This window comes from Pleurodeles waltl, chromosome 1_1 (genome assembly GCF_031143425.1).
Source record: "Pleurodeles waltl isolate 20211129_DDA chromosome 1_1, aPleWal1.hap1.20221129, whole genome shotgun sequence".
In the NCBI taxonomy this organism is placed as follows: domain Eukaryota; kingdom Metazoa; phylum Chordata; class Amphibia; order Caudata; family Salamandridae; genus Pleurodeles; species Pleurodeles waltl.
Window position 1 is genome coordinate 143207348 of NC_090436.1, and position 23192 is coordinate 143230539.

Here is a 23192-nt window from a genome sequence, read left to right on the forward strand (position 1 = left end):
ATAAGTCTATTGCAAGCAGCCAAAAAACAGAGACGAAGGCCTCATCCTCTGATGGGGCCTTGATGAGCCAGTCATCCAGGTATTGGTATACTTGATGCCTCTGTTTGTCAGGAAGGCAGCAGCTGGCACCAGCCACTTCATGAAAATTTGGGTTGCTGATTTCAGTCAGAAAGGGAGCACCCTAACTGCTGCCTCACTGAGAATCGGAGCTACTAATTGTGATTCGGATGTTCTGGGATTTGGAACTATACATCCTTAAGATCAAGGGAGGTAAGATACTCCCATTGTGAAGCTTTATAGGAACTTTTTTCAGGGTAACCATTCAAAAAGGTTGTTTCTTCAGGAACTTGTCAAATCTCAAAGAGCCAGTACTTATCTCCACTGTACTGATGTTTCCTTAATCAGAAAACAAACTGGAGTAAAAACCCATATTTCTCTAGGACTTTCTCTACTGTAATTGTATATTGGGTTTATTAAGCTCCTACCACCCCTGATGAGGTGTTGAAGGAGAAGAATTTCCTGTTGTAAATCCCGTGAGTGCAGGTGATGCTGCTTTCTAGGTAGATGAATGGGATGCGTCTGTATGAATTTTAGAGTGTGAACAGATTACACTATCTGAAGCACTCAATGATCTACAGTTTTCCAAGCGGAAGTGAAAATGGAAATCCTTCCTCCGAGTGGAAGAATTTGGGTCAATTTGGGGCAGACAGAGAGATATCAATCTCTTGTTTGGTTGTCCTGGGAGTGTGATTCAGCAGCCCTCCTTTTGCTTTCCTGGAGATTTGCTGTAGCCTTGACGTTAGCCCCTGCTGGAGGAATGACCCTGATTGTATTCAGTTCAACTACTGACAGCAATATTGTCTGACTATTGTACTGAGCAAATTCTTCTCTTTAGGCATGACAGCATCTAGAGGTAAGAAAAGGATCTGCAGCAAATCACCTGTCCTGCAAAGCTCCAATAATAAGTGTTGTGTAGGTGTCTATTAAATGTTTTGCAATTTATTGTCCACATACTTGCTCAACAATGTCTGACCCTTGCATTGCATGTTCAAGATTTTGGCTGGTATTTCAATTACGAAAGCTGTGGATCAAACACTTTCATTGTCTCCGAAGGACTGCTGCTCGCACGAGCTAGTGGAAACCCGGATTGGATTCTCTTCTTACAATGATGGTGGCTGATGCATTTGCTCCTTTCTTCACAATGGGTCCTGACTTTGTGCATGAGGTTAATAAGGGGCAAGATGTCATGCCAAAAGTTATGGTCATTAGAGCCAAAGATAGCCATAGCATTTACAACGTTACTTGGTGAAGCTGCCATTGAGATGAGGATGCAGCCTAGATTGTTTGGGTTTTTCCATCACTGTCCAGAGAAGCAGAAGCTGAGGTGATGTGATTTTTTTAAATCTTTTTTGCGATGCTGCTGCACTGATAGAATCAAGCTCTGGATGTCCAGTGAGGCATTCAGGTGCTGACTTTGGTGCCCTTTACTTTTTCTTTAGGTGCAGCACCACTCCTTGTACTATATCTGGTACGCACATGAGTTTGAAGCCTCGGAATTAACTTCTAGTGGTTCTATTTCTAGGTTGTTCTTTGAAATTGTACAGAAAGCACTGTTGTTTCACTGATGACATGGGAATGTCAAATTTCTAGCTGCTGGACTTTCTAACAGAAGAATGGTGAGTTTGATAAAGGCAATAAACATTCATCATGTGTATCATCAGTGTAAATCCTATCATGTCCACAATCTGAGCAGGACTTGAAGAGAGTTTGTTTATCCGTTTCAGTCATAGTGGCAGTTATTAATAGGAAAAAGTTCCCCTGGGCTACAAATTTGGAGAACGATCCACAAAACCTCTAGTCTGTTGAAAGCTGAAGTAAGGTCTGACTTAAATCAGAGAATTACGAAGTACAGATCAAGACGTCACCAGATTAAGGTCAAATACAGGTTAGAGCTGAGATCTCCTCGGGCACTCCCTCATACACAACAGTCAATAATTACTAAAAGCTGTAGAGAGAAAACTGGGAGATGTCCGGTATACTGTCAACTTCCAATTAGATAGCAGAAACAACTCGGGCAGCTTTTTGCTGGCAACAAAAGATTAGAATTAACGAGAGACAGATATAAAGTATTGCTTGGTTATTTCCCAAAATCTGCAGACATGTTCCAAATATTGCATAAATGTTAATATCAGCCAAGACATTTCTGCAACATTATACAGTCATGTTCCCGTAATGGCCCTATGGGGAGGAGTATAACTATTCTGACACCTTGTATTTTTTGCATGTTTCCAGACATGAGAATGGTTGTTACGCATCCCCTACAACAGAAAGAAAAAAATTCTTTACATTGAGTGGCATAGTCCAAATATACAACTGGATGTTAAGCTGAAAGTCCCTGATGGACAAGTTATTTACTTTCAGTAACAATTTATCTGGTAGCGACATATTCTAGTTGCAGATTCCTTACCTTAGAATTTCCCTGTGGCGTCAGTCTGGATCCAGAGATTTTTCTTTGAGCAGTACATTTGCGTGTCGTCAAGTGGCATCAGTAGACTCCGCGTCTGTCATTGGCGTCATGGTCGCTGCATATGGCGTCACGGGTCGTACATAAGCGCCACGCTGGCGCGCTGACATCAGTTTCTTTTCACGACGCATGCCAGAAGCATGGAGCAATGAAGAACACTGATACTAGTGCGCCAGAACTAGGGCCCTGAAAGGGAAGTTCATGTCCCTAGAAATCAGTTCATAGAGCGGGGAGGATGGGTGGATCGGTAAGGAATCTACAACTACAATATGTCTGTACCAGATAAATTGTTACCGAAGATAAGTAACTTGTTTATCTGATAGGGACTTCTAGTTGCAGATTCCTTGCCTTAGAATAGATACCCAAGTAATACCACCCCCGGAGGTGGGTCTGTGAACCAAGATCATACTAGGAAGTCAGTAGGACCAAACGGCCAAACTAGTCGTCCCTGCAGACCTGACTGTCTAGGCAGTAGTGTTTAGTGAAAATGTGCAAGAACGCCCACGCTGCTGCCTGGCAGATATCCAGCACTGGAACTCTGCATGCTAACGCAGTGGTTGCTGCAGTTGTTCTGGTAGCGTGAGCCCGCAAACCCTCAGGGAGTTCTTCTTAGACAAAGGGTAGCACATTTTAATGTAGAGAACAACCCATCTCAGGATGGTTATTTTCTGCACTGCCCGACATTTCTTCGCACCCACTTAGCCCACAAAGAGTTGATCATCCACCCAGAACCCTGTTTTTAGGTCCAGGGGGTGGAGTCTCTCCTCTTCCTTAGAGGGTTTTGGGGGCCTGTAAAAACTAGGCACGGTGATGGATTGGCCTACATGAAAGGGCGTGAACACTTTAGGAAGAAAAGAAGCCCTAGTACAAAGCACCACCTTGTCAGCGTGGATGGAGAGGAAAGGTGGCTTAGAAGAAAGAGCCTGCAACTCACTCACACTACGGGATAAAGGCAACAGCCACAAGGAAGGCTGTTTTCCAGAGTAAGCAGGCAAAGTGGACAATTGTGAACTGGCTCACAGGGAGTGCACATCAGATAAGTGAGCACCAAGTTCAAATTTATGAACGTGGAAGGAGGAAAGAGACGGGTAAGACCCTTAAGAAAATCGTCCCACTATGGGAGATTTAAACAAGGAAGGTTGGTCAGGCAAGCGGAGGAAAGCGGAGATGGCAGACAAATAACCCTTGAGGATGCCCAGAGCAGAGCCCTGCTGGGCTAGAGAAAGAACAAACGAAAGAACCTCAGGGAATCAACAGACTTGTATGTGCACCATGCCACAAATTTGTTCCATCGACAGGTGTATACCGTTTGGTTGAGGGATGCCTGGATGCCAAGATAACATTGCAGACTTCGGGCGGAAGGTCAAAAGTGGTCAACTGCAGCCGCTCAATCTCCATGCAAGGAGGAGGAGACTGGACAGGTTTAGGTGGAGAACCATCCCCTGCTGCAACAGAAGATCCTCCTGCAGGGGGTAGTCTGATCGGAGGTTCGATGGCCATGCCCAAGAGCTGGGATAGCATACTCTTCATGCTCAGTCCAGAGCCACAAGAATGACCCGTGCCTGGTTGTTGTTGATCTTCTTGAGAACTCTAGGCATAAGTGGTATTGGTGGAAAGGTGAAAATGAGGCCTGAGTTCCACTCAAGACAAATAGCGTCATTGAGTGCGTGCCGTCTTGGAAACACCAACGCTCCAAACAGCTGACATTGCGCGTTCTCTGTGGAGGCGGACAGATCTAACCAAGGCTCTCCCCACTGCTGAAGGAGACCTTGCGCCACCTCCGGATGGAGATGCCATTCATGATCAAACAGACATTGACAGCTGAGTTTGTCTGCGCTGACGTTCAGAGAGCCTGCCAGATGTTGAACCACCAGGGATATTCCCTTATATTCCAGCCATCTCCAGAGGCAAACAGTATCCTGACAAAGGGTCCACAACCCCACCTCGCCCTGTTTGTTGCAGTACCACATGGCGGTGGTGTTGTCCGTGAACACCTGCACTATCATTCCCGTGACACAGGGAAGAAATGCTTTCAATGCTGGTCGGATTGCATGGAGCTCTAACAAGTTGATGTGGAGTTCGGATTCCGCAAGAGACCAGAGTCCTCTGGTCTCCACTTCTCCCAGATGGCTGCCCCATCCCAGGAGTGACACATCTGTCACCACTGTGAAATCTGGTTGGGTAAGGGAGAGGAGACTGCCTCTGACCCAATAGCAGTTTGTTGGCACCACTGCAGGTCTTCTGCAGTTCCCCCTGAGATGTGAACCATGTCAGAGAGATATCCCTGATACTGCACCCACTGGAGCTTCAGGTCCCACTGCGGAGCCCGCATATGTAATCTGCCATGTGTCACCAGCAGGATACAGAAGGCCATCAAAACCAGCAGCCTCAGAGCCGTTCTCACCGAAATCCAGGATAGAGGCTGAAACATCGGAATCATAGCCTGAATATCATGGACTTGCTTTTACGGGAGGATAGGCCCGAAACTGCACTGTGTCCAGAACAGCACTGATAAAAGGGAGCATCTGAGAAGGAGCCAGGTGTGACTTCAACATGTTTATAGTGAACCCCAGTAAGTGCAGAAGGTTTGCGGTAGTCTGAAGGTGGGAGCCAACTTTCTGGGGCGTGTTCGCCTTCAGTAGCCAGTCGTCGAGGTAGGGGAAGACTGAAACCCCTAACCTGTGCAGATGAGCTGCAACCACTGCCATCACTTTCGTGAACACCTGAAGGGTCCTGATAAGGCCGAAGGGGAGCATGGTAAATTGAAAGTACTCGTGACCTAATATGAATCGCAAGTAGCGCCTGTGGGCAGGCAAGACGGGTATATGGAAGCAAGCGTCCTGCTCTACCATCCAGTCTCCTGGGTCCAAGGCAGACAGGATCTGAGCCAGAGTGAGCATTTTGAACCTCTCCTTCTTGAGGAAGAGATTGAGGGCCCAAAGGTCTAGGATAGGGAGTAGGCCTTTGTCCTTTTTGGGCACCAGAAAGTAGCGGGAATAATAACCATAACCTACTTCTGGCACAGTGACCCTCTCTATGGCTCCCTTGGCCATGCGAACTACGACTTCCTCACAGAGAAGTGTCAGATAATCCTCTGGTAAGTGGCCGTAGGATGAAGACCTGGCCGGAGGGGCACTCTTGAAGGGGAGTGAGTATCCCCTTCGGACTATTTGCAAAACCCACCTGTCCGTCGTGATGGATTCCCAGTGGGGCAGGTGGTGGCGGAGTCTGCCCCCAACTGGTCTGGGATGGTGGAACGGACTAGGAGGGTTTGGAGGCTGTGGCAGGGGTGGGCGTGTACTGGGTAGACCTCTAGTGCCCTGTCCCACAAGCCTGTGGGATTCTGCACCGCCAGCCACGCAATGGCGAAGTAGCATGCGCGGCTCGGTGGCTGGCAGGGAAAGGGCGCAACAGGGAGCCCCTTGTGTGACCACGAAAGAGGCAAAAAGCAGACTATTGGGCAAGAGGCAGCAGCGAGGCCAAGGGACCGAGCCGTAGCCCCGGACTCCTTGAATTTCTCAAGCGCAGAATCCTCTTTGTCTCAAAAGAGACAGGTGCCATCGAAGGGCATGTCCATGAGAGTCTGTTGGATATCCCACGAAAAAAAAGATGTCCTCAACCAGGCGTAGCACCTCAAGTCCACCACTAATGCAACCGATCTGCCCAGTGAGTCAGTCATGTCCAGGCCACAATGAATCGTGAACTTAGCCGCATCCCTCCCATCAGCAACAGCTTGGGAGATGATGGCCCGGGCCTCCTCCGGGACCTGCGACAATACCTGTGCAACCATATCCTACAATGAATGGGTGTAGTGGCCGAAAAGGCATGCGGTGTTCACAGACCGCAATGCCAGACTGAAGGAAGAAAGCTGATCCAGTTAGTTTGATTCCCTATCCGGGGGAGCAGATGGTTTCCGCCATAATGCACCAAAGGCAGAAGAAGCCTGGATGACAAGGTTCTCAGACGTAGGGTGTTGGGACACAAATTTAGGGTTGTTCGGCGCAGGCTGATGGCGTCGGGCGACTGTCCTATTCACAGAAGCACCTGTGCTGGGTCTGGACCAGGTACTCAGAAGGACATCTGTGAGGGCTTCATTGAAGGATAAAAGGGGTTCCGAAGTGGAAGCCCCAGGCTGAAGCACCTCAGTGAGGTGGTTAGTCTTGACCACCACAGAATTAAGCTTGAGGTCGAGGACATCAGCTGCCCTACTGATCACCATAGAATATGACGCTCCCTCCACCATAGCCACGGTAGGGGAAAAAAAGCATGCCAGCGCCTGGAGAAGTATCCAGACCACTAGCCTTGCCCAATTCCTGTGCCCAGTCCAGGTCAGGTTGTCTAGCTGGTATTCTAGAGGGTCTAGCGACCCCTCCAAACCTTCTCCATATTCATACTTACAATAAAACAGGTCAAAATTCAACCTGGGGTGAGAACAGCCCATCGAAGCCGCATCCGGCGTCGAGCTAAGCCGTTCTAGCTCTGGGCCGTCAGGAATGAGGATTGGGCTGAGGTCGATTGTGGGCCTAACCGGCATTGCGAGCATCGACGTGTTTACTGGCGCTGGGGAAGGTCGCGTTGGCATGACCGCATCGGCACAGATCCAACAACGGATCCGGAGGGGCCCTCAGTGGCCTGAGTCAAAGCTGCTGGCACAGAACCTGAGGGGCCCCTATCCAATCCCCCAGGCCTTAAAGGCACCGCAGGGGGGTCCGTCTGTTCAAAGGTGAGGTGCATGGCCTCGTAAAACTCCTTCAGCTGGGCAGTGGTGGCTCCAGCTCCCAGGAAGTCGGGGAGGTGCAGAGCGGACCCAGATGTAGGCTCTACGGATGGAGGCCTAGAGGCGTTGACGCTCTTCCTGCGTCGCATCGGCCGAGTGACGGGGCACAGTCAAAGAACATTTGGCCTTCTTCAACTTCTTCTTATGACCAGAGTGTCCCAAAGATTTAGAATGGGATGACAAAGAGTGGTGATGACTCCGCAAGCAGTCTTGTGACCTTCCTCTCGAACGAGACCGAGAGTGATGCGGAGTCGAGCGCAGGGCCGCCATGAGCTTCAGGGACTGCTCCTCCAAAGCCTTCGGGTTCATGGCCCGGCACTCAGAGCACAACTCCAGGTCGCGAACCAAACACCACAAACACACGAGGCGCGGATCCATCACTGACATAATTCGGTGATAGGAGTCACATGGTTTGAACCTGGTCTTCCATGACATCCTCGATGCACCAAAAAGTCAAAAATAGTGACAAAAAGGTTGAAGCTAGCCAAAAATTGACTAAGTGTAGCTCTTCTCAGGATCTGTGCGTGTCAGAGAAAGAAAAGAGCTGATGTCACCGCACCGGGGTGGTGCTGATATATGACCGCAACATCATCATGGTGACCACGATGCCAATGACGTACGTGGAGTCGACCGACGCCACCTGACGGCACGCAACAGTGCTGCTCAAAGAAAAATCTCCAGATCCAGTCTGACGCCTGGGGGAAATTGTAAGGTAAAGAATCTGAAACTAGCAGTCTCTATCAGATAATGAATTCCATTGTCTCATGTGGAAGACCTTTCGATGTAACTCAGACCAACGGTAGTGAATACAATGAATTCAAGTATCCAAAGAAGAAATATGGAGGATATACAGGCCAGCCACTACAAATAGCTGGAGCCAGAAGTGCAACACTTTAACCTGGAGCACTGCAAGATAGGATCCCTAAGCTGAACGAAAAGAGTAACAGGGAGGAAAACAGCAAGAAAGGAAAAAGAACAAGCATTTTCAATGCAACGGGTCTCGCATTTGCTCAAGTTAGAGCTATTAGCGTTGTAAAGAAAAAAAAAACGCAACGCGATCGCACTATGTATAATGCAGTGCAATTGCGCTGCGTGGAAAATAGACAGATAAAGTAGTCCGGACCCCAGGCTGAAACCATCGAACCTCGCATGTTTTTAGTAGTTCACCGGTGCTGTGTAGGTGGGCTAAACACTGGAAAAGGCATGACGTATGCATGCTGTTCACAAATGAAAGCAAGCGGATTTTAAAAGGCAAGCCCACGAACCAATGTAAGTGGCTGACGTGATATGGGCGTGGTTTGAAGCCCAAAGAGAGATAACAGAATGGACGGAACACTTCGCGCTCGCCCATAAAAAACAGGGCAGCTGCTGAACTGAGAAGTAAGATCTAATCAGTTGAAAAAAACGAAACTGGCAGCACATGATGCATAATTAAATGTGAGGTACTGGGAGTGCAAGACAAATTAACTGCAACTATCTGATACTTCCACAAGGTACAGGGGTCCCCACATATCGAGACAGGATGTAGGATTAAAATAAGGTTTATACTCATCATAGATGCAGCTCCTAAACCATAGAATGTGTCTATATGAAGGGGACTGCTTGTTAGGATCAGTATAAAAGTATCTGGAAATGTTGTGGCTGCTCCCTACAGACAAGACAATTAATTAATTCCTCTACTCCTGATAAGCCACACCTAAGAGGTATGTGGAACACCCCACTTTGCTCTGCTGCATCATGTTCTTCTGAGCAGCTCAGAGATGTCCTAATGACATCGCTGTAACACACGGGTTATTATTGTGTTGCCAGACTCTCACAACAATTTCGCAAGCGCACTTCGTTTACGCGAGATTTTTAGCAACAGTTACACTGTAAGTCAGACAGGGATCAAATGAGGAATAGTATAGTTCCTGGATGCTCATTGTAAATCATTATAACAGCAATAACTTGTTCTATATAACATTTGCTATCACAATACTGCAGCTCTGAAGTGCTCCAAAAACAGATGCTATTATTACCGCAAGGAATGGTTTCAGTTTATATAACTGAGAAGTAATGAAGGCTGGGTTGACCATGCCAGCATTTTACCGTGGGTGAGAGGTCAGCGGTCCCGGCCTAAGCTACTTTCATACCCCAACGGAAGGCAGCGTGGGCTGCGCACAGTCTGCTGTCTAGCGGCCATCTTGAAACGGCCGGTGAATGCGCACATCCGTGGGCTCTATCAGAGCCGGCTCGACTGCTGGAATGGGAGATAGCACCCTGAAGCCTGCAGACGCCGGTACCCACTGGGGCTTGGTACCCAAACGAAAACACGTAACTAATAATATCGCTTTGTGCTTTTAAAAAGAGAGCAAACTATTCAGGGACGGCCCGTCTCACCTCAACCGTACTGGAGCAAAAATAATCATGACATCTACAAAGAGGCATCTCTTTGAAAACCACTTGACGCCACGTGGTGTACTGCCCCGAGGCGGCAGAAGGACGAGCGTCTGCTCCCTGGGAGCGGACGCCTCGCTGTGAGTAAGTGCGGCTCGCTCCGCCGTCTGCGCGCGAGCAGTGTCCGTTAGTGTTTCAGTTACACACACAAGGTCATCTTCGTAGCGGTTCCTTGGTTCTGGGGTGAGTGGTTCCTGGTTGCTATGGGGCTTTGTCAGTCTTTGCAGCGGCAGGACACTGTAGCCGCAGATACTGCGCACTGGCATCTGTCCTGCCCTCCACTTGTGGCCCACCACCTTAGCTGTTGAACACAGAAAAACATACACCACGACCGTTCATTTGTCCACCTACCTTTCACTTCAAAGATTTGTTTTTATGTTGTTTGTGTAAAATGTTTGAATCTGACTTTGTATGTATGTGTAAATAGCTATGCAATCATATACATAGATATATACACATACATGCAAAGTCAGTTTTAGGAAATCACCCCCGGAAGTACATTGGAAGCACATTGCAAGTCACCAAAGAGTTCTCTGACCATATAGAGGAACGAGGGCGAAGGCAGAGTTCCTTTATAAGAGTACGGAACTCCGAGGTGACTCACAATATCCTTATCCTGTATGGTAGGAGGTACCTTATTCCTTATAATATATGGTCACACCACCACCTTTCCCACAACCCACTTAAATTCTTGATGCATAGTGCTTTCATATGAAAGAGAAAACATGTTTGCAAAACTGAATGACACAAATATCTCTAGTGCAAAAGGCAACCCATCAGAAAAAGCGGTTGGAAAGCTATTGTAAAATGTATTAGAGTCAGTTTAATACATCATTTTAAATATGTTAAAACATGCAGAAAGATTCTATTTTTTCTGTAATTACCTGAGGAGTACAACAAATGAGCACATTGCCATAAATACTCCCCTTCTGCTTGTCACTACACAGCTAGGAAAAACAGAGGAAGTAGAAATACACATTCGGTTTTCATGCTTTAATTATGCTGCGTGACCTGACCAGCCTTTCCTCTCGGCCTTACGCCTTCCAGGTAACACATACATGGATGGCTCTGGCAGCAGGCATTGAGACGTCAGAACTCTACTGCAATAAGCTATTACAGTTGAGTTCCGACATCATTTCTTTATAATTAGCAACTGGGAGCATCACAAGTAGCCAATTATAAAGAAATTAGACATGTTGTATACAGGAACTGCAGAATCCTGTGTCATTCATTATTAATATATATGTATAGTGCAAATTCTACAGCATCTGAGGGCTATCAACAACTGAGACAACGCTTACCCTACAGCAAAATATATGTGGGATGTGCACCGGAGCAACATTTCATGCTTACTATGGGATTGATCGAGAACTCACATTGAGGAGAAAAGAATTTCTCTTAATTCTTTCTCTGGGTACCGAACACCCCTGGACTCCCAATCTGGGTGTGTAACTACATGTGCACCTGTGGTTATAATGTGACTGCGATACACGCATATTCCTGCAAGATAAGTGTAATCTTTGTCTCTAAGCCCTTGCTGAAGATCAGGAGCCAACTAACATATTTTACTTTATGTGTAAAAACTGGAAGTACAATATGAATATTGGCTTGATTGGATTATACGTACACACACTCCTGTGAGAGAAGTGCAACCTTTGTCTGCAAGCCCTTGTTGAAGAATAGGAGCCAGGATGGATGTTCCGATGCATTCCACCATGTAAATGATGTTGAATTTTCATACTAGGGGTCAGCTGATTTTAGAATTATGCACTTGCACTTCCTCAAATTCTCTTTCTCATTTTCTATACTGAACAGAATGGGGTTATCAGCTTGAATGGTATATGAAATTGAATAAATTCAAATTAGCGATATGTCGGACAATGTGGTGTGATGATGAAGCAGTGATGTTAAATGAATATGCCGCTAGGCAATTACTACTTGATACTGAATTGCAGATTTTTGCACATTTCCACAGCGCCTTGTTGAAGCAAAAGTGGTCGGAAACACCAGCGGAGTGATGAAATGCATTGCCTGGTCCAAAAATGTGGAAGAGACAGGGATGGAGATCTCAACGGAGATGGTATATTGCAACAAAACCTTTTATTATCAGTTTAAAGCAAATTGTTCACTTTTGAATACAATGCATCTCTGCAGATTGAGTGGTCAACAGGGAACCTGATAACCGAACGACTCTAGCTAGGGTGAATATTACTGCCTCTTCTCTGGCTTAAATGTGAAGGTTTGCATAAAACCTGCACTCATGCATCTCCGCTTTATAGCAGGCTTAAATGTGAAGGTTTGCATAAAACCTGCACTCATGCATCTCACGATTGGCATTTTACTGACTCGGTTTGTAACTTGCACTGTCACCTAACCTGTCTCCTTGTAAACAGAGAGAGAGCAATAAGGAAATCATATTTTGACACCGGGTTGAGAAGGCGCAGAAAGGCACGCAGCCGGTACTCACATAGTCAGGAAGCGGGGTGTCATCAGAGCTCAGGGATCCCCTCAGGGACTGTGTGGCCTGTTCCAGCACTTTGTTGTGTTTTTTCGACAGCAAAGCAAACAAACTGGAGAAAGTGAGAGAACAAAGCAGCGTTTGAACTATTGAATATTCCGGTGGAAAGAAACACATGGTGCACGCATCTGCTGCAAATGCTTAACAATGGCAGCTTATTGTCCACATTCTGGTTCATCTTTCCCCTTTGATGTTTTTGAAGCGTCCATGCGTGAATGGACTGGACTGCAGCCCTCCAATTCTCCAAACCCCCAATCCACCAATTACAAATCATCCTTTTGCATGAACTCACTTACTTGCAATATCATCCAATTCCTTTTTACTTATTAATATAATTAAAGATCATCGTGAAGAAGCTTTGGTAAATGCAAGGACTGGAGCACAACACTAAAGCTAACAACTCATAACTACCCGGTTAACCGCTAACCTTGAGTTTTGGAGCTCGCTACTCACGTTGAAGCGCTTCAACGCCTCGTCAGACGCAGTGAGTGCTACATGGTATTACAATAAAATACAAAAATGGAAGGGGCGTCAAAAGAAACCACCTTTTGTCTACACATAAAAAAAAATAGAAATGTCAATACTACAACTATCAACAGTGCCAGAAGGGCACAAATGGTAGAAATAAAAAAAAAAGTTTTAGAAGTGGAACTCTATGGCTTCTGAATGCCAAGGAGAGCTACCTTTGAATCCCCCTCGTGCCTCTTTATTCCACCACCCTTCACTTTCTATATCTTTCTCTCACTCTTGCAGGTTCTTTTCCATGCCTGCTTTCTCTCTTTGTTACTCCGTTCTTATCTTTCTCTTCAGTCTTTATTCTCCCTCTATACTCATTATGCCCTATCACAATGATTGCACTGTCTCTACAGCAGCTGCAAGTATGTGCCTGCCCAGCAAAGCAGCACATTAGTGAGAGGCAGACCTGATGTTTCCATCTGCCACTTTCATTATGCAGGTGACAAAAAGCCTGCATTTCAAAGTGGGGCTTACTGCAGGCATGTGCAGTGGCTGACTGCACCCGCCTCCAGTAGTATGTCTGGTGCATGGCTATTGGGATCACATTTCTCCTGCTGAAGGGGTGTCCTCAGTCAGAGTCAGTGCACTCCCTGACTGATCCTTTGACTCTGTGCCTTTAATAAAGCTCAGGTGCAGAGTCAGTGCGCTCCCTGACTGGACCTTTGACTCTGTGCCTTTAATACAGCACAGGTGCAAAGGCAAAACATTAATTCATTTGCATGTGGTCACAGTCCCATTAAAATGAGGGACGCCCCCCCCCCCACACATTGAGATCATGCCAAGCCACATTTAGGAACTGCATGATATGTACTGAAGGGGCCACATATTTGTCTGCGGCTCCTGTAATACCACTGTTGCTCAGGGTTTTTAAAGGGAATTGCAAAAATCAAGCTTATTATTTACTAAAGGACCAACCACACCAATTACTGTCTTGTCTTGGAAAGGAGAGACAAAATAGGCTTGAGTTTCTGAATCTGAAAAAAGTTTGATTGCAGGTGGCCCCAGAAATAAATTAGAAACAACAATTTTTTGATTGTGTTAGATAGTGGTAAATCCAATTTGTTGGAGGCAACCCATTCTGGTTGGCTGCGGCAAGGCCCCAGCCTGGCAGAATCTTGCCACTCCTGTCAAGGATGGGTGATTACACTCACTGTATAACTTGCGCTCACCCTTGGGTAGCTTGGCACAGAGCAGTCAGGCTTTTCACAGAGGCAATGTGTAAGGCAATGCCACAGCACTTCCCCACCACAACCAAACTGAGCGGCACAAATTAGACTTCACGCACCTTGTAGGTATATAAAAATCGTATTCAACATACACATTGACAACACAGCATGAGTATCATGGAAATCTTGGCATAAATCACGTTTCACAATAGCATTTACAATATTCGTTCCAACTGTGTGTAACACTAACAGTATGTACAAGTGAAAAAACAATACGTTCCCTCCATGCACCCTCATGTGGTGCCAAATGTTGTCAGCACAAGACCCACTGTATAGTTTACCAACTTTGATGTAAAAATTACATACAGGTTGCACCCTGATCCCAACACTAGCAGCAATATGTAAATTCAGGGGTTGTAACACTGCAACATAGCATTGTGGTGTAGGCCGCACTAGTAAATCATAATTGCCAACCTCAGGAATTCCTTGGCAGAAGAACGTGACCAGCAACACCACAGTGCTGCACTCACATTCACCCACACTCACTCCCGTACCTTCACTCTACACTGCTGAGTGGTGCCACCATTATCAGTCAGCTCGTACATACACTCATACGCATGCACTCCCGGCACCCTAATGTGGTGCCCTAGCATCCGGCTAGTGGATATCACTGTGTTTGCAGGCACCTTGGGTTCCAAACCGCCCTCCACCCGCCAACCAGCTTCAGATATCCTACCCCACCACAAACCATAGATTCCATCAACCTTCCCCCTGGATATTAGGCCGCTTGGGGCCCTAGTCACACTACACAGGATCCCAGGGAGAAGATGGGAGGGGGGAAGGAAAGACAACAGTCGATTCGGCACAATTAGCAAGAAGATGGTTGGGGTCCCAGTAAGTTACCAATTTCAGCCCCTCCAAAACAGTGGTGCACCATGGGGCTGGTTACTTGAGTCGCTCTCGACAATTCTGGTAGCACACAAGTTAGTAGGTCCGCACCCCCTTTACAAGAAGGTGCCGCACCTGGTGCAAGAAAATTTGAGTTGCACCAGACGGTTACGCTCCCATGTGAAAAGTGCTCAGAGCCATACCTCCACAAAGATGAGGCACAACGTCAGGGGCTCGATGACCTGAATCAGCCCCAACCATACGATTACTCCAAAGACAATTCCCAATGTGGTACCTCCTCAGGAGTAGGACCTAGCCTGGTGCGTGATGACTTGAACCACACAAGACACTCCCGGACACTCCCACTAAGAATGTAACTTCCGTACCTCTCTGGAATGAGACAACGTCTAGCGCTCAATAACTTGAGTTGGTCTAGATCCTCCGGTCACGCAAGGAACTTTGTTATTGTATCTCCCTGGAATGAGGCACTATGGTGCACAATGACTTTAGTGACACCAGACTTCCCGGTCACACACATTGACATATGTTCAGCCATACCATACTAGGCAGTGTATAGAAGAACTCCAGTTGCACACCAACCTCCGAGGGTCGCAACCTATGAACAGGGCACAGAATGCAATTCACATGAAGCCGAGGGTCACACAAGAGAAATGCCACTCATTCGACAACAGCGGAGTACTGCAACGGGGATCCAGCTCACACCACAAGACGTCTCGCTGGGACACGGACAATTTAGGTGCACAAGCACGTTGCTGCCTTTTACTCGCTGATACACGGACCAGTCCGTGTCCCAGCGAGTGCACTGGAGCGGCTGGGACACGGACCATTTAGGTGCACAAGCATGTTGCTGCCTTTGGAATAAGTGTGACTACACGGGGCAACCCTCCACCGTTAGATTCTGGACCAGAGACTAAACGCCTTTTTTTCGCAGGGCCTTACTCCTTGAATTTCCCCAGGTAGGCCTTTTTCTTTGAGCACTTATCTTCCTCATGAGCATATAATTTTGCTTCCCACCCCTAGGGATCCCCGACCCTGATGAATGCCCCAGACCTTTTTGGCTCTTAGTGTGGGTAGAAACATGTTGGTCAACAATTTTCAGACCCCGTGAGCCATCATACTCAAAGGAGTCTCCATCCCCGTTTTTACTCTTACCTACGAACACCTACATTAAAATTTCTTAACAAAACAGGTGATTCGTAAGGTAATTTTATTATTCACTACCCTTATTTGGATCCCTTGTATTATCCAGCAAGATTAAATCTCAGCACTCCCTCCGCAGTTCTTTTAACAACGAGGTTGAGTCTGCCCAGGTAGTACCATCTTACCTGGGTGGGGCTAGGTGGTCATATGATGAAGCATGACACTAGAATGTGTGTGAGACTACCGAGTCCGTAAAGGAAACTCCATCAAAGGTCTAGCCACCCATTACACCCATACATCCTCTTTTATTACGCGCTCAACCAGCGCATTCTGAACAGGCTACAAGAGACCTGTTCTCTCCATACCACCCCACACACCTTGTGTGTTTGCAGTCTCTAGCTTAAACAGGAGTTAGTGTGGGGTTGGGTCACTTCCGATACTCTCCCTTCGTGTTATAATAGAAATGAAACCACTTCATTGTTTCTTTCAGTGACCCCAACACGTTAGACACAAGCCGAAAGAAAGCAGAAGTGAGAGTAGACATCAGAGGGTCATCGAAAGAAGTGAAGAGACAGTTCAATGCATGGCTTGAAACCCAGACTGGATGGTCTAAACAAAGTAGAAGGCAGATTAGAAACTTTATCATTTAAGTAAGACTTTTCTTTTTTTAATAAGGTGTAGATATTACTTTTTTCAAACTGCATTCATGTATTTTCTTCATTTAGTCTCCATTTCACTTTTAAGGGTTTTCAGTTGAGGGGTGGTCTGAGAAGCTTTATGCTATTGAACCCACACCAAACGACCCGTGGAATTTTGCTCAATGGAGGAAAATGTGTTTCCAAAAAGGGTGAAGGTCTCATTACATGAAAGCTTACCAGAAACCTGAGATCTAAGAAAATTGGAGAGGGGGACTGTTACTAGTTGCTCCTGGATTAGAGAAAGAGCCTGCCCTAATATTGGGGAGCCAGGGATGCATGATTTTTTAGGTAAGGTGGAAAAGGCTAATATAAAATGTAAGTAATAATGATCCGCCAATACACAAGGATCTCAGAAATCAAAAGCAATTTCTGCCTTTTTGTAAAGACAGAATCATGAATATGTGTGGGGCTGTGAGCTTTTCTGGTGAAGCCTATGTCTGGGAGACCTTAAGTTAGGGTGTCAGTGATAGAATCTAAGAGGCTATCAAACTAAACACTGAAATCACTCTTAATACTAAAGGAATAAGGGTGGAAAAAGGTTTTAATTGTTTAAAAAAAAAGACCAAATTTGTTGTTTATTGCACCTGAAGACGGAAGAGTAATAAGGCCATATCCTTTCTGATATGTTTAAGCTTCGTCGTGTACAATAAGGTTAGCAAAGCAATTCTACTGTAGGTGGCTGGTTATTCCTGGAATGGAGGGGTGGAGTGTGTTGAGTGCTCATTAGTGTGAACAGAGTTCTGTACAAAATCCCCCCCTCCTCTCCTTGCCTATGCACTCCTAACAGGCTTTGGGCTGAATAAGAGTTTGCAAAGTAGTACCTTTTTTGCCAAACTGAAGATCTACCGGACTAGTTTACAGACCGGCGGACATTATGTATGTCAGCGACAGACACTACTACTTCTCTGCCGCTGACATACTCTTCTGGCGGCAAGTTAAAGGTATGGTCCTTCGACCACCTGCCCAATTTAGAATGGAGAGTTGAATGAACAGTTTTTCTCTCCCTTACTGCCATGAAAAATGTAAGGAACAGTAAAAAATGTTAAATTACCCCTGGTGTGGGGTCATTAGTTTTTATTTTTTCAAAAACAAAATCTCACTTTGGAATTTTATTTTGGAAAAAACAAACAATTTACAAGTTTGATGGGTGGTGCCGCCATTTTGATGGTACTGTCCATTAAAATATGTTAATACTTTGACAGGAACTGCCGATATTTAGAACTTTCTTTAAGGCTGGCAGACAACTCTAGATTAGGTGGGTGGGGGACCCTCAGTATGGCGGTAGGTAAGAGGACATGCCTCTGCTTGCCAAACTTTAAATAAGCCTCTTGGTCGAATAGGATAAGCTTGATTGGAAAGTGATGATTGGCATTTCCATCCAGCGACCAAAGTAACTGAAACTTTTCAAGTAAACAAAATCCTGGCTTGAACTCTTGCTTACATGACATTCCACTACACGCATTTGAATAGAAAAATGATATTGTAAACAGTACACTATAGAGAAGTTGACAATATGGATATGCATAATAAAAAATCTGCAAAAATACGAATTACTCACCTGTCAAGTAAGGTGTAGGTTTCTGCATTACTCCCTGATGATTTTATGTGGTAGAAATGAACTAACCCAAATTGCAAAATATCACATACAAGCTAGACGAACTCAGCACCTTTGGTTTCTTAAATTAGGATCTTTTACGAGTTACTTGTAATCTCTGATGGGCCCAGTAATGGGAGCTACCGGACCCGTGAGAACTATGAGTAATGCTGAAACACCGCAGGCCGCACAATTTTCCCTCAGAGTCTCCGGATGCTCATATCAGCTGAATTCTCTGGGTGAAAATCTGGGCAGGAACAAAGAATAACCAGTAGAGTTTGCATTTTAAATCCAATGTCTAATGAACCCTACATATACCATTCCGACCAGGGGTCACATTTACCAACCCAATTAACTGCCACTTGTAATTAAGGCCCTTAATGTACATTAATGAAGACCTTAATGTACCGTACTATAAGTAGCATGCCTGACACCGGTAAACAAAAAATGGGGAAGGGACAAACCCCAATCAGGTTTGTGACTTTCACTCAGATTACATCACATCTCCCAATCCATAGATATCACTGGAAGCTGGTTCCCATGTCCTATTGCAGGTTTCCCTAAATTCGGTCAATCAAAGGACTTGTGATCTAAAAGAAAAATTTGCACGTTTGGCATCTTGTTTCATGATGGAGGGACACGCAGAAAGGAAGTTCTTACATTTGCAGAAGTGGTGCTTTTTATCATTGAATCTTGGCTGTGCACTGCTGCGTCTACCACGTAACAAGTGGGAAAACAAAAATACTACAGTCTTCCCAGGCTTCTCAAGCTTGCCTTGCAACTAGCTTGGGGCAGAACACATTTCTTAATTGTGCTAACTCACGCATATAAACAAGAAGTTGCACTTCAGGTAAGATGGAGCAGCTGTAGGTCATGACCTGGGAAGAAGCTCTGCCTCTCACCCTCTGCAAAGACGGCCCATGACCATGTAGGAAATGGCAAACCAGATGAGGAGTGCAAAAGACATGGGTGGTGCAACAGGGCTGAGCGTAATCCCGGAGAAAGTGTATCGGTGTGTCCTCCGATCCCCTATGGGAAATGTGATGGTTTGAGTGCATAGTCCTATCCCGGCACGAAGAAGTTTAAAGAAAGAGAGGGCCATGTGAGGGGTCACAACCATGGCATGTCAACCTGTATCCACTGGGGTCACTTCACTAAGGCGCAAGGTATTAGCAGCAAAAGTAGGACTCCACCCCAGGAAACAGATCAATTCCATTTACATGGAGGTGAGGATAAAGGAAATTAGCATTGCAGCATTTGAGAGGAGGCTCCAAGGAGAAGCTGAGCTCACCAGGATAAGCAGAAGAGGAATATGGGGAGAGAGCTCCAAGGATAGTTACCGGTAGTATCGACAAGTAGAACTGTTTGATACTGATACTGTGAGCCCATTTACTGGGCCAAGCTACCTGCGCAGATATACCAAACCATGGAGCCCTCAAAGGGAGTCTTCAAAGGGGCTCCTCCACTGGGTGGTCCCCTTGACGCAGCGGGTCCCTGGAAATGGCTGGCAGGGGAGGTGGTGCTCAGAACCTGCGTGACCACTATAGTCACACCAGCACAGAGGCAAGGCCTGCAATATTGGATCAGAACAGCAGTAACCAGCCTATAATTTAGGAAATTGCATCAAAAGTGAGCACTACCCTCATAACAGGATCTCAAACTGTGCCTCATGGGTTTGAAAAAAGACTTTGATAAATCCCTCACTGAGAACCTGCTCAAACTAAGGCTAAACAATGGGAAGGTCTCAGACGCAGATCAAATCGACATCAGTATGATATGTCATCTGAAATCTAAAAGTAAAATCTTCATTGTGAAATGTGAGGAGCTTGATAGCAGATCTAGAGGGGATGACGTAAGTATTCACAAACTAAGAAATGGGGTGGAAGGAGAGAACATCATAAACCAGAAAAAGGAACTTCTTGGAAGGATTGAGAATAAGGCCACAGCCCCATGATAAGTTTCACAAGAGCGTACCGTCCTGACCCTAGCCAGACAGACAAATGCAGGAGAGCAGGATATACAAGGCTTCATTTTTATGTTTGAAGGATAGTACTCCATCCACTGGTGTATGACATAACGTCCGCCGTTGCCATCCTGACGGACTACTGTCTATCAAATGTAGAGATGACAGCTGACACAAAGGATAGTACTCCATCCCACCAGGTTCGTGTATGACATAACGTCCGCCGCTGCCATCCTGACGGACTATTGTCTATCAAATGTAGAGATGACAGCTGACACAGTGGTCATCTCTGCGCATTGAAGGAAACCATTGCTGTCACTGCAGTTCCCTTCAAGGTACAAAATGTTTGGTACACAACCTCTCTTCTGTTCTAATGGCTGTCCACCAAACTTTTTTTTTCCCAAACCAACCTAAAATGAGAATTTGTTTTTGAAAAGCAAAAAACTAACGACCCAAACATCAGCATGAGGGGTCATTATTGTTTTGTTTGTCCCTCACTATTATACCTTAAGGTGGTCTACCCCCAAATGTATTTTCCTACCCCCTCCTGTTTGCTGAAATTCGATTTTGTTGGCTTTAGGACTCTGTACACTTTATCAGAGGCTAACCAGTGCTAAAGTGTTTGTGCTCACTCCTTAAAACATGGTAAAATTGGCCATCACCTGATTGGCACATTTAATTTACATACAAGTCCCTAGTAAAGTGGTACAACATATACTCAGGGTCTGTAAATTAAATGGTACTAGTGGGCCTGCAGCACTTACTGTGGCACCCTCTTCGGTACCCTTTTAAACCATGTGTCAGGCCTGCCACTGCAGCCTGTATGAAGCTTTAAGCTGCCAATTTGGCAAAGCAAATAAATATATATATATCTTTTGCCAGGCCTAAAACTCCATTTTTAATACATATAAGTCATTCATAAGATAGGTCCTAAACAGCACATAGGGGAGGGTGCAGTGTACTTAAAAAGCTGGACATGTACTTTTAAGTTTTATATGTCCAGGTAGTAAAAAAACTAAAATTCCTTTTTATTACTGTGAGGCCTGCCTCTCCCATAGGATAACACTGGGTTACCTTTTTTTACATTTAATAAGTGATACCTTAGGTTGCTAAAGAATTGTAATTTAAATCCTCTTTAACGGTAAAGTCAGATTTTAAGTCACAATTCTGAAAATCCCACTCTTTAAAAGTTGGCATTTTCTTGTCCTAACCATTTGGTGCCTGCAGCCTGTGTCCTTGGTCACATGGCTGTGATTAAAATGACAGTTGGACTTTGTGTATGCCTCCCAGACAGTGAGACAAAGGGGGACTAAGAGACCTTTTACCTGTCCCACTTATATTTCAAAGGAGCAGCCTGGGCACACTCACAAAGACATTCACACCAGTCTTTTGTCAATCCGGACCTCTTGGACCCTGAGCAGGGAGGAAGGAAATTCCACACCATCTGTAGGGCGAATCTCAAAATTTCTTCCACTTCAAAGCTGGTGCCAGGTACAAAGATAGGACCCTCAGATCAACTCTTTAGCTCTCTCTTGGACCTGTGAAGGACACTCAGAAGGCCTGTCCTGTAATTCAGAGGACTGTTCTGCTGCTTAAGGCCAGCCTTGCACTCCAGAGGGCTGCCTTGCTGCTCCTGAAGGACTGTGCTGCTGTTTGAAGCTTGCCTTGAACCTTCAGAGGACTGCTCTGCTGCTGCTTGAGGACTGTCCTGGTTCTTGAACCCAGGACTACGATAGTGATCCAAGGGCTAGTTGGCCTGCCTCCTGTTCTGAGGAACGGTGAGACAAATAGCCCCAAAAACTTTAACCCTGCACCTGGACCCTGCCTGAAGTGAGTGCTACCCTCTGAGTGGTGGCACCCCCAGCCTTCAACCCTTGGAAGTGGTGGTAAAGGTGCCCAACACCCAAAATGTAACACTTAGAACGTAGAAAACTTTACGCCAAAAAAGTGCTTTAAGAACTGACTGAAGATTGGGACCTTCCTGCTTGCAGATCTGCTCAAGATGCATTGATGGATGGCCTGACTTTGCTGTAGCTTCAACTATGTTCTTCGCCGCAACAAATACTGTTGCGCGGCTCATCGCGGAAGGGGTATTGGGTCTCTTGGAGTGCTCGTCGGTTGGAGCCTGCAGCTTTGTCTTGCTGGAGATTTTCGACTTACAAAAATTTACCACGTCCAAATGGAGAAATCTTCACAGCAGCTTTGTCCAGAAGTTCCTGACGAAGATGTCTCCTCATCGGACACTGCTGACTTGCCCTACTGAACTTTACCTTCTCAGACATTTTTCTTCAAAATTTCTTCTGAGTCCAAAGGTAAGCTGAGATCGGTCCCGATAAACTTTGTATGTCCATACCATGTTTCATCGCGGTCTGCCATAACTTTCGACTTTGCACCGGTCTCGCAAACCAGGTTGGCGGTCCGTTCTTTTAGGCACTAGTTTTCACTAAAAAGTTTAAAATTTCATAACTCCAGTCCTACTGATTTTGTTGTTTTGGTAGCAAATAATGTATTACATTTTTCTCTATTTTTCAAAATTGGTGTGGGATTTTTCATATTTTGTGTTTTCACATTATTAACGCTTGAGTGATGCAAAAATACTTAATACATCGCGTGTAAGTTAAGCCTGACTGCTTTTGTAGCAAACAACCAGAGGGTTAAACACAAGATAATTTAGTGACTTTTGTGGTTCACTCTGACAGGGATTGCGGTCTCTGCTTGAGAAGAGTTTTCACCCCCTCCCTATAATAAAAACACAATTTTTAACACTCACAGCTAGGTTTTTCGTGGTCATGATGGACAGATAAAAAACACAATACACTGTCCACCATAAATGGCAGGAATGTGGGTGGGAGGGGAATGGAGTGCCCTACCTCTGACCTCCCCTGCTCCACTGAGTCCTTGATGGAAACCTTATCTTCTGCTAGTCTCTAAATAAGGTGGGGGGAATAAAC

At 45.7% G+C, this 23192-nt stretch overlaps 1 protein-coding gene across 2 annotated transcripts in view; it reads right to left on the reverse strand.

Moving 5' to 3' along the window:
• DYM (dymeclin) overlaps positions 1-23192 on the reverse strand; it is a 917326-nt gene that overhangs the window by 281645 nt on the left and 612489 nt on the right. For both annotated transcript variants that reach the window (XM_069219181.1, XM_069219183.1), the window contains one exon: positions 12205-12307. In XM_069219181.1, the coding sequence (XP_069075282.1) occupies positions 12205-12307 (103 nt within the window). The remainder of the gene's footprint in view (positions 1-12204; positions 12308-23192) is intronic.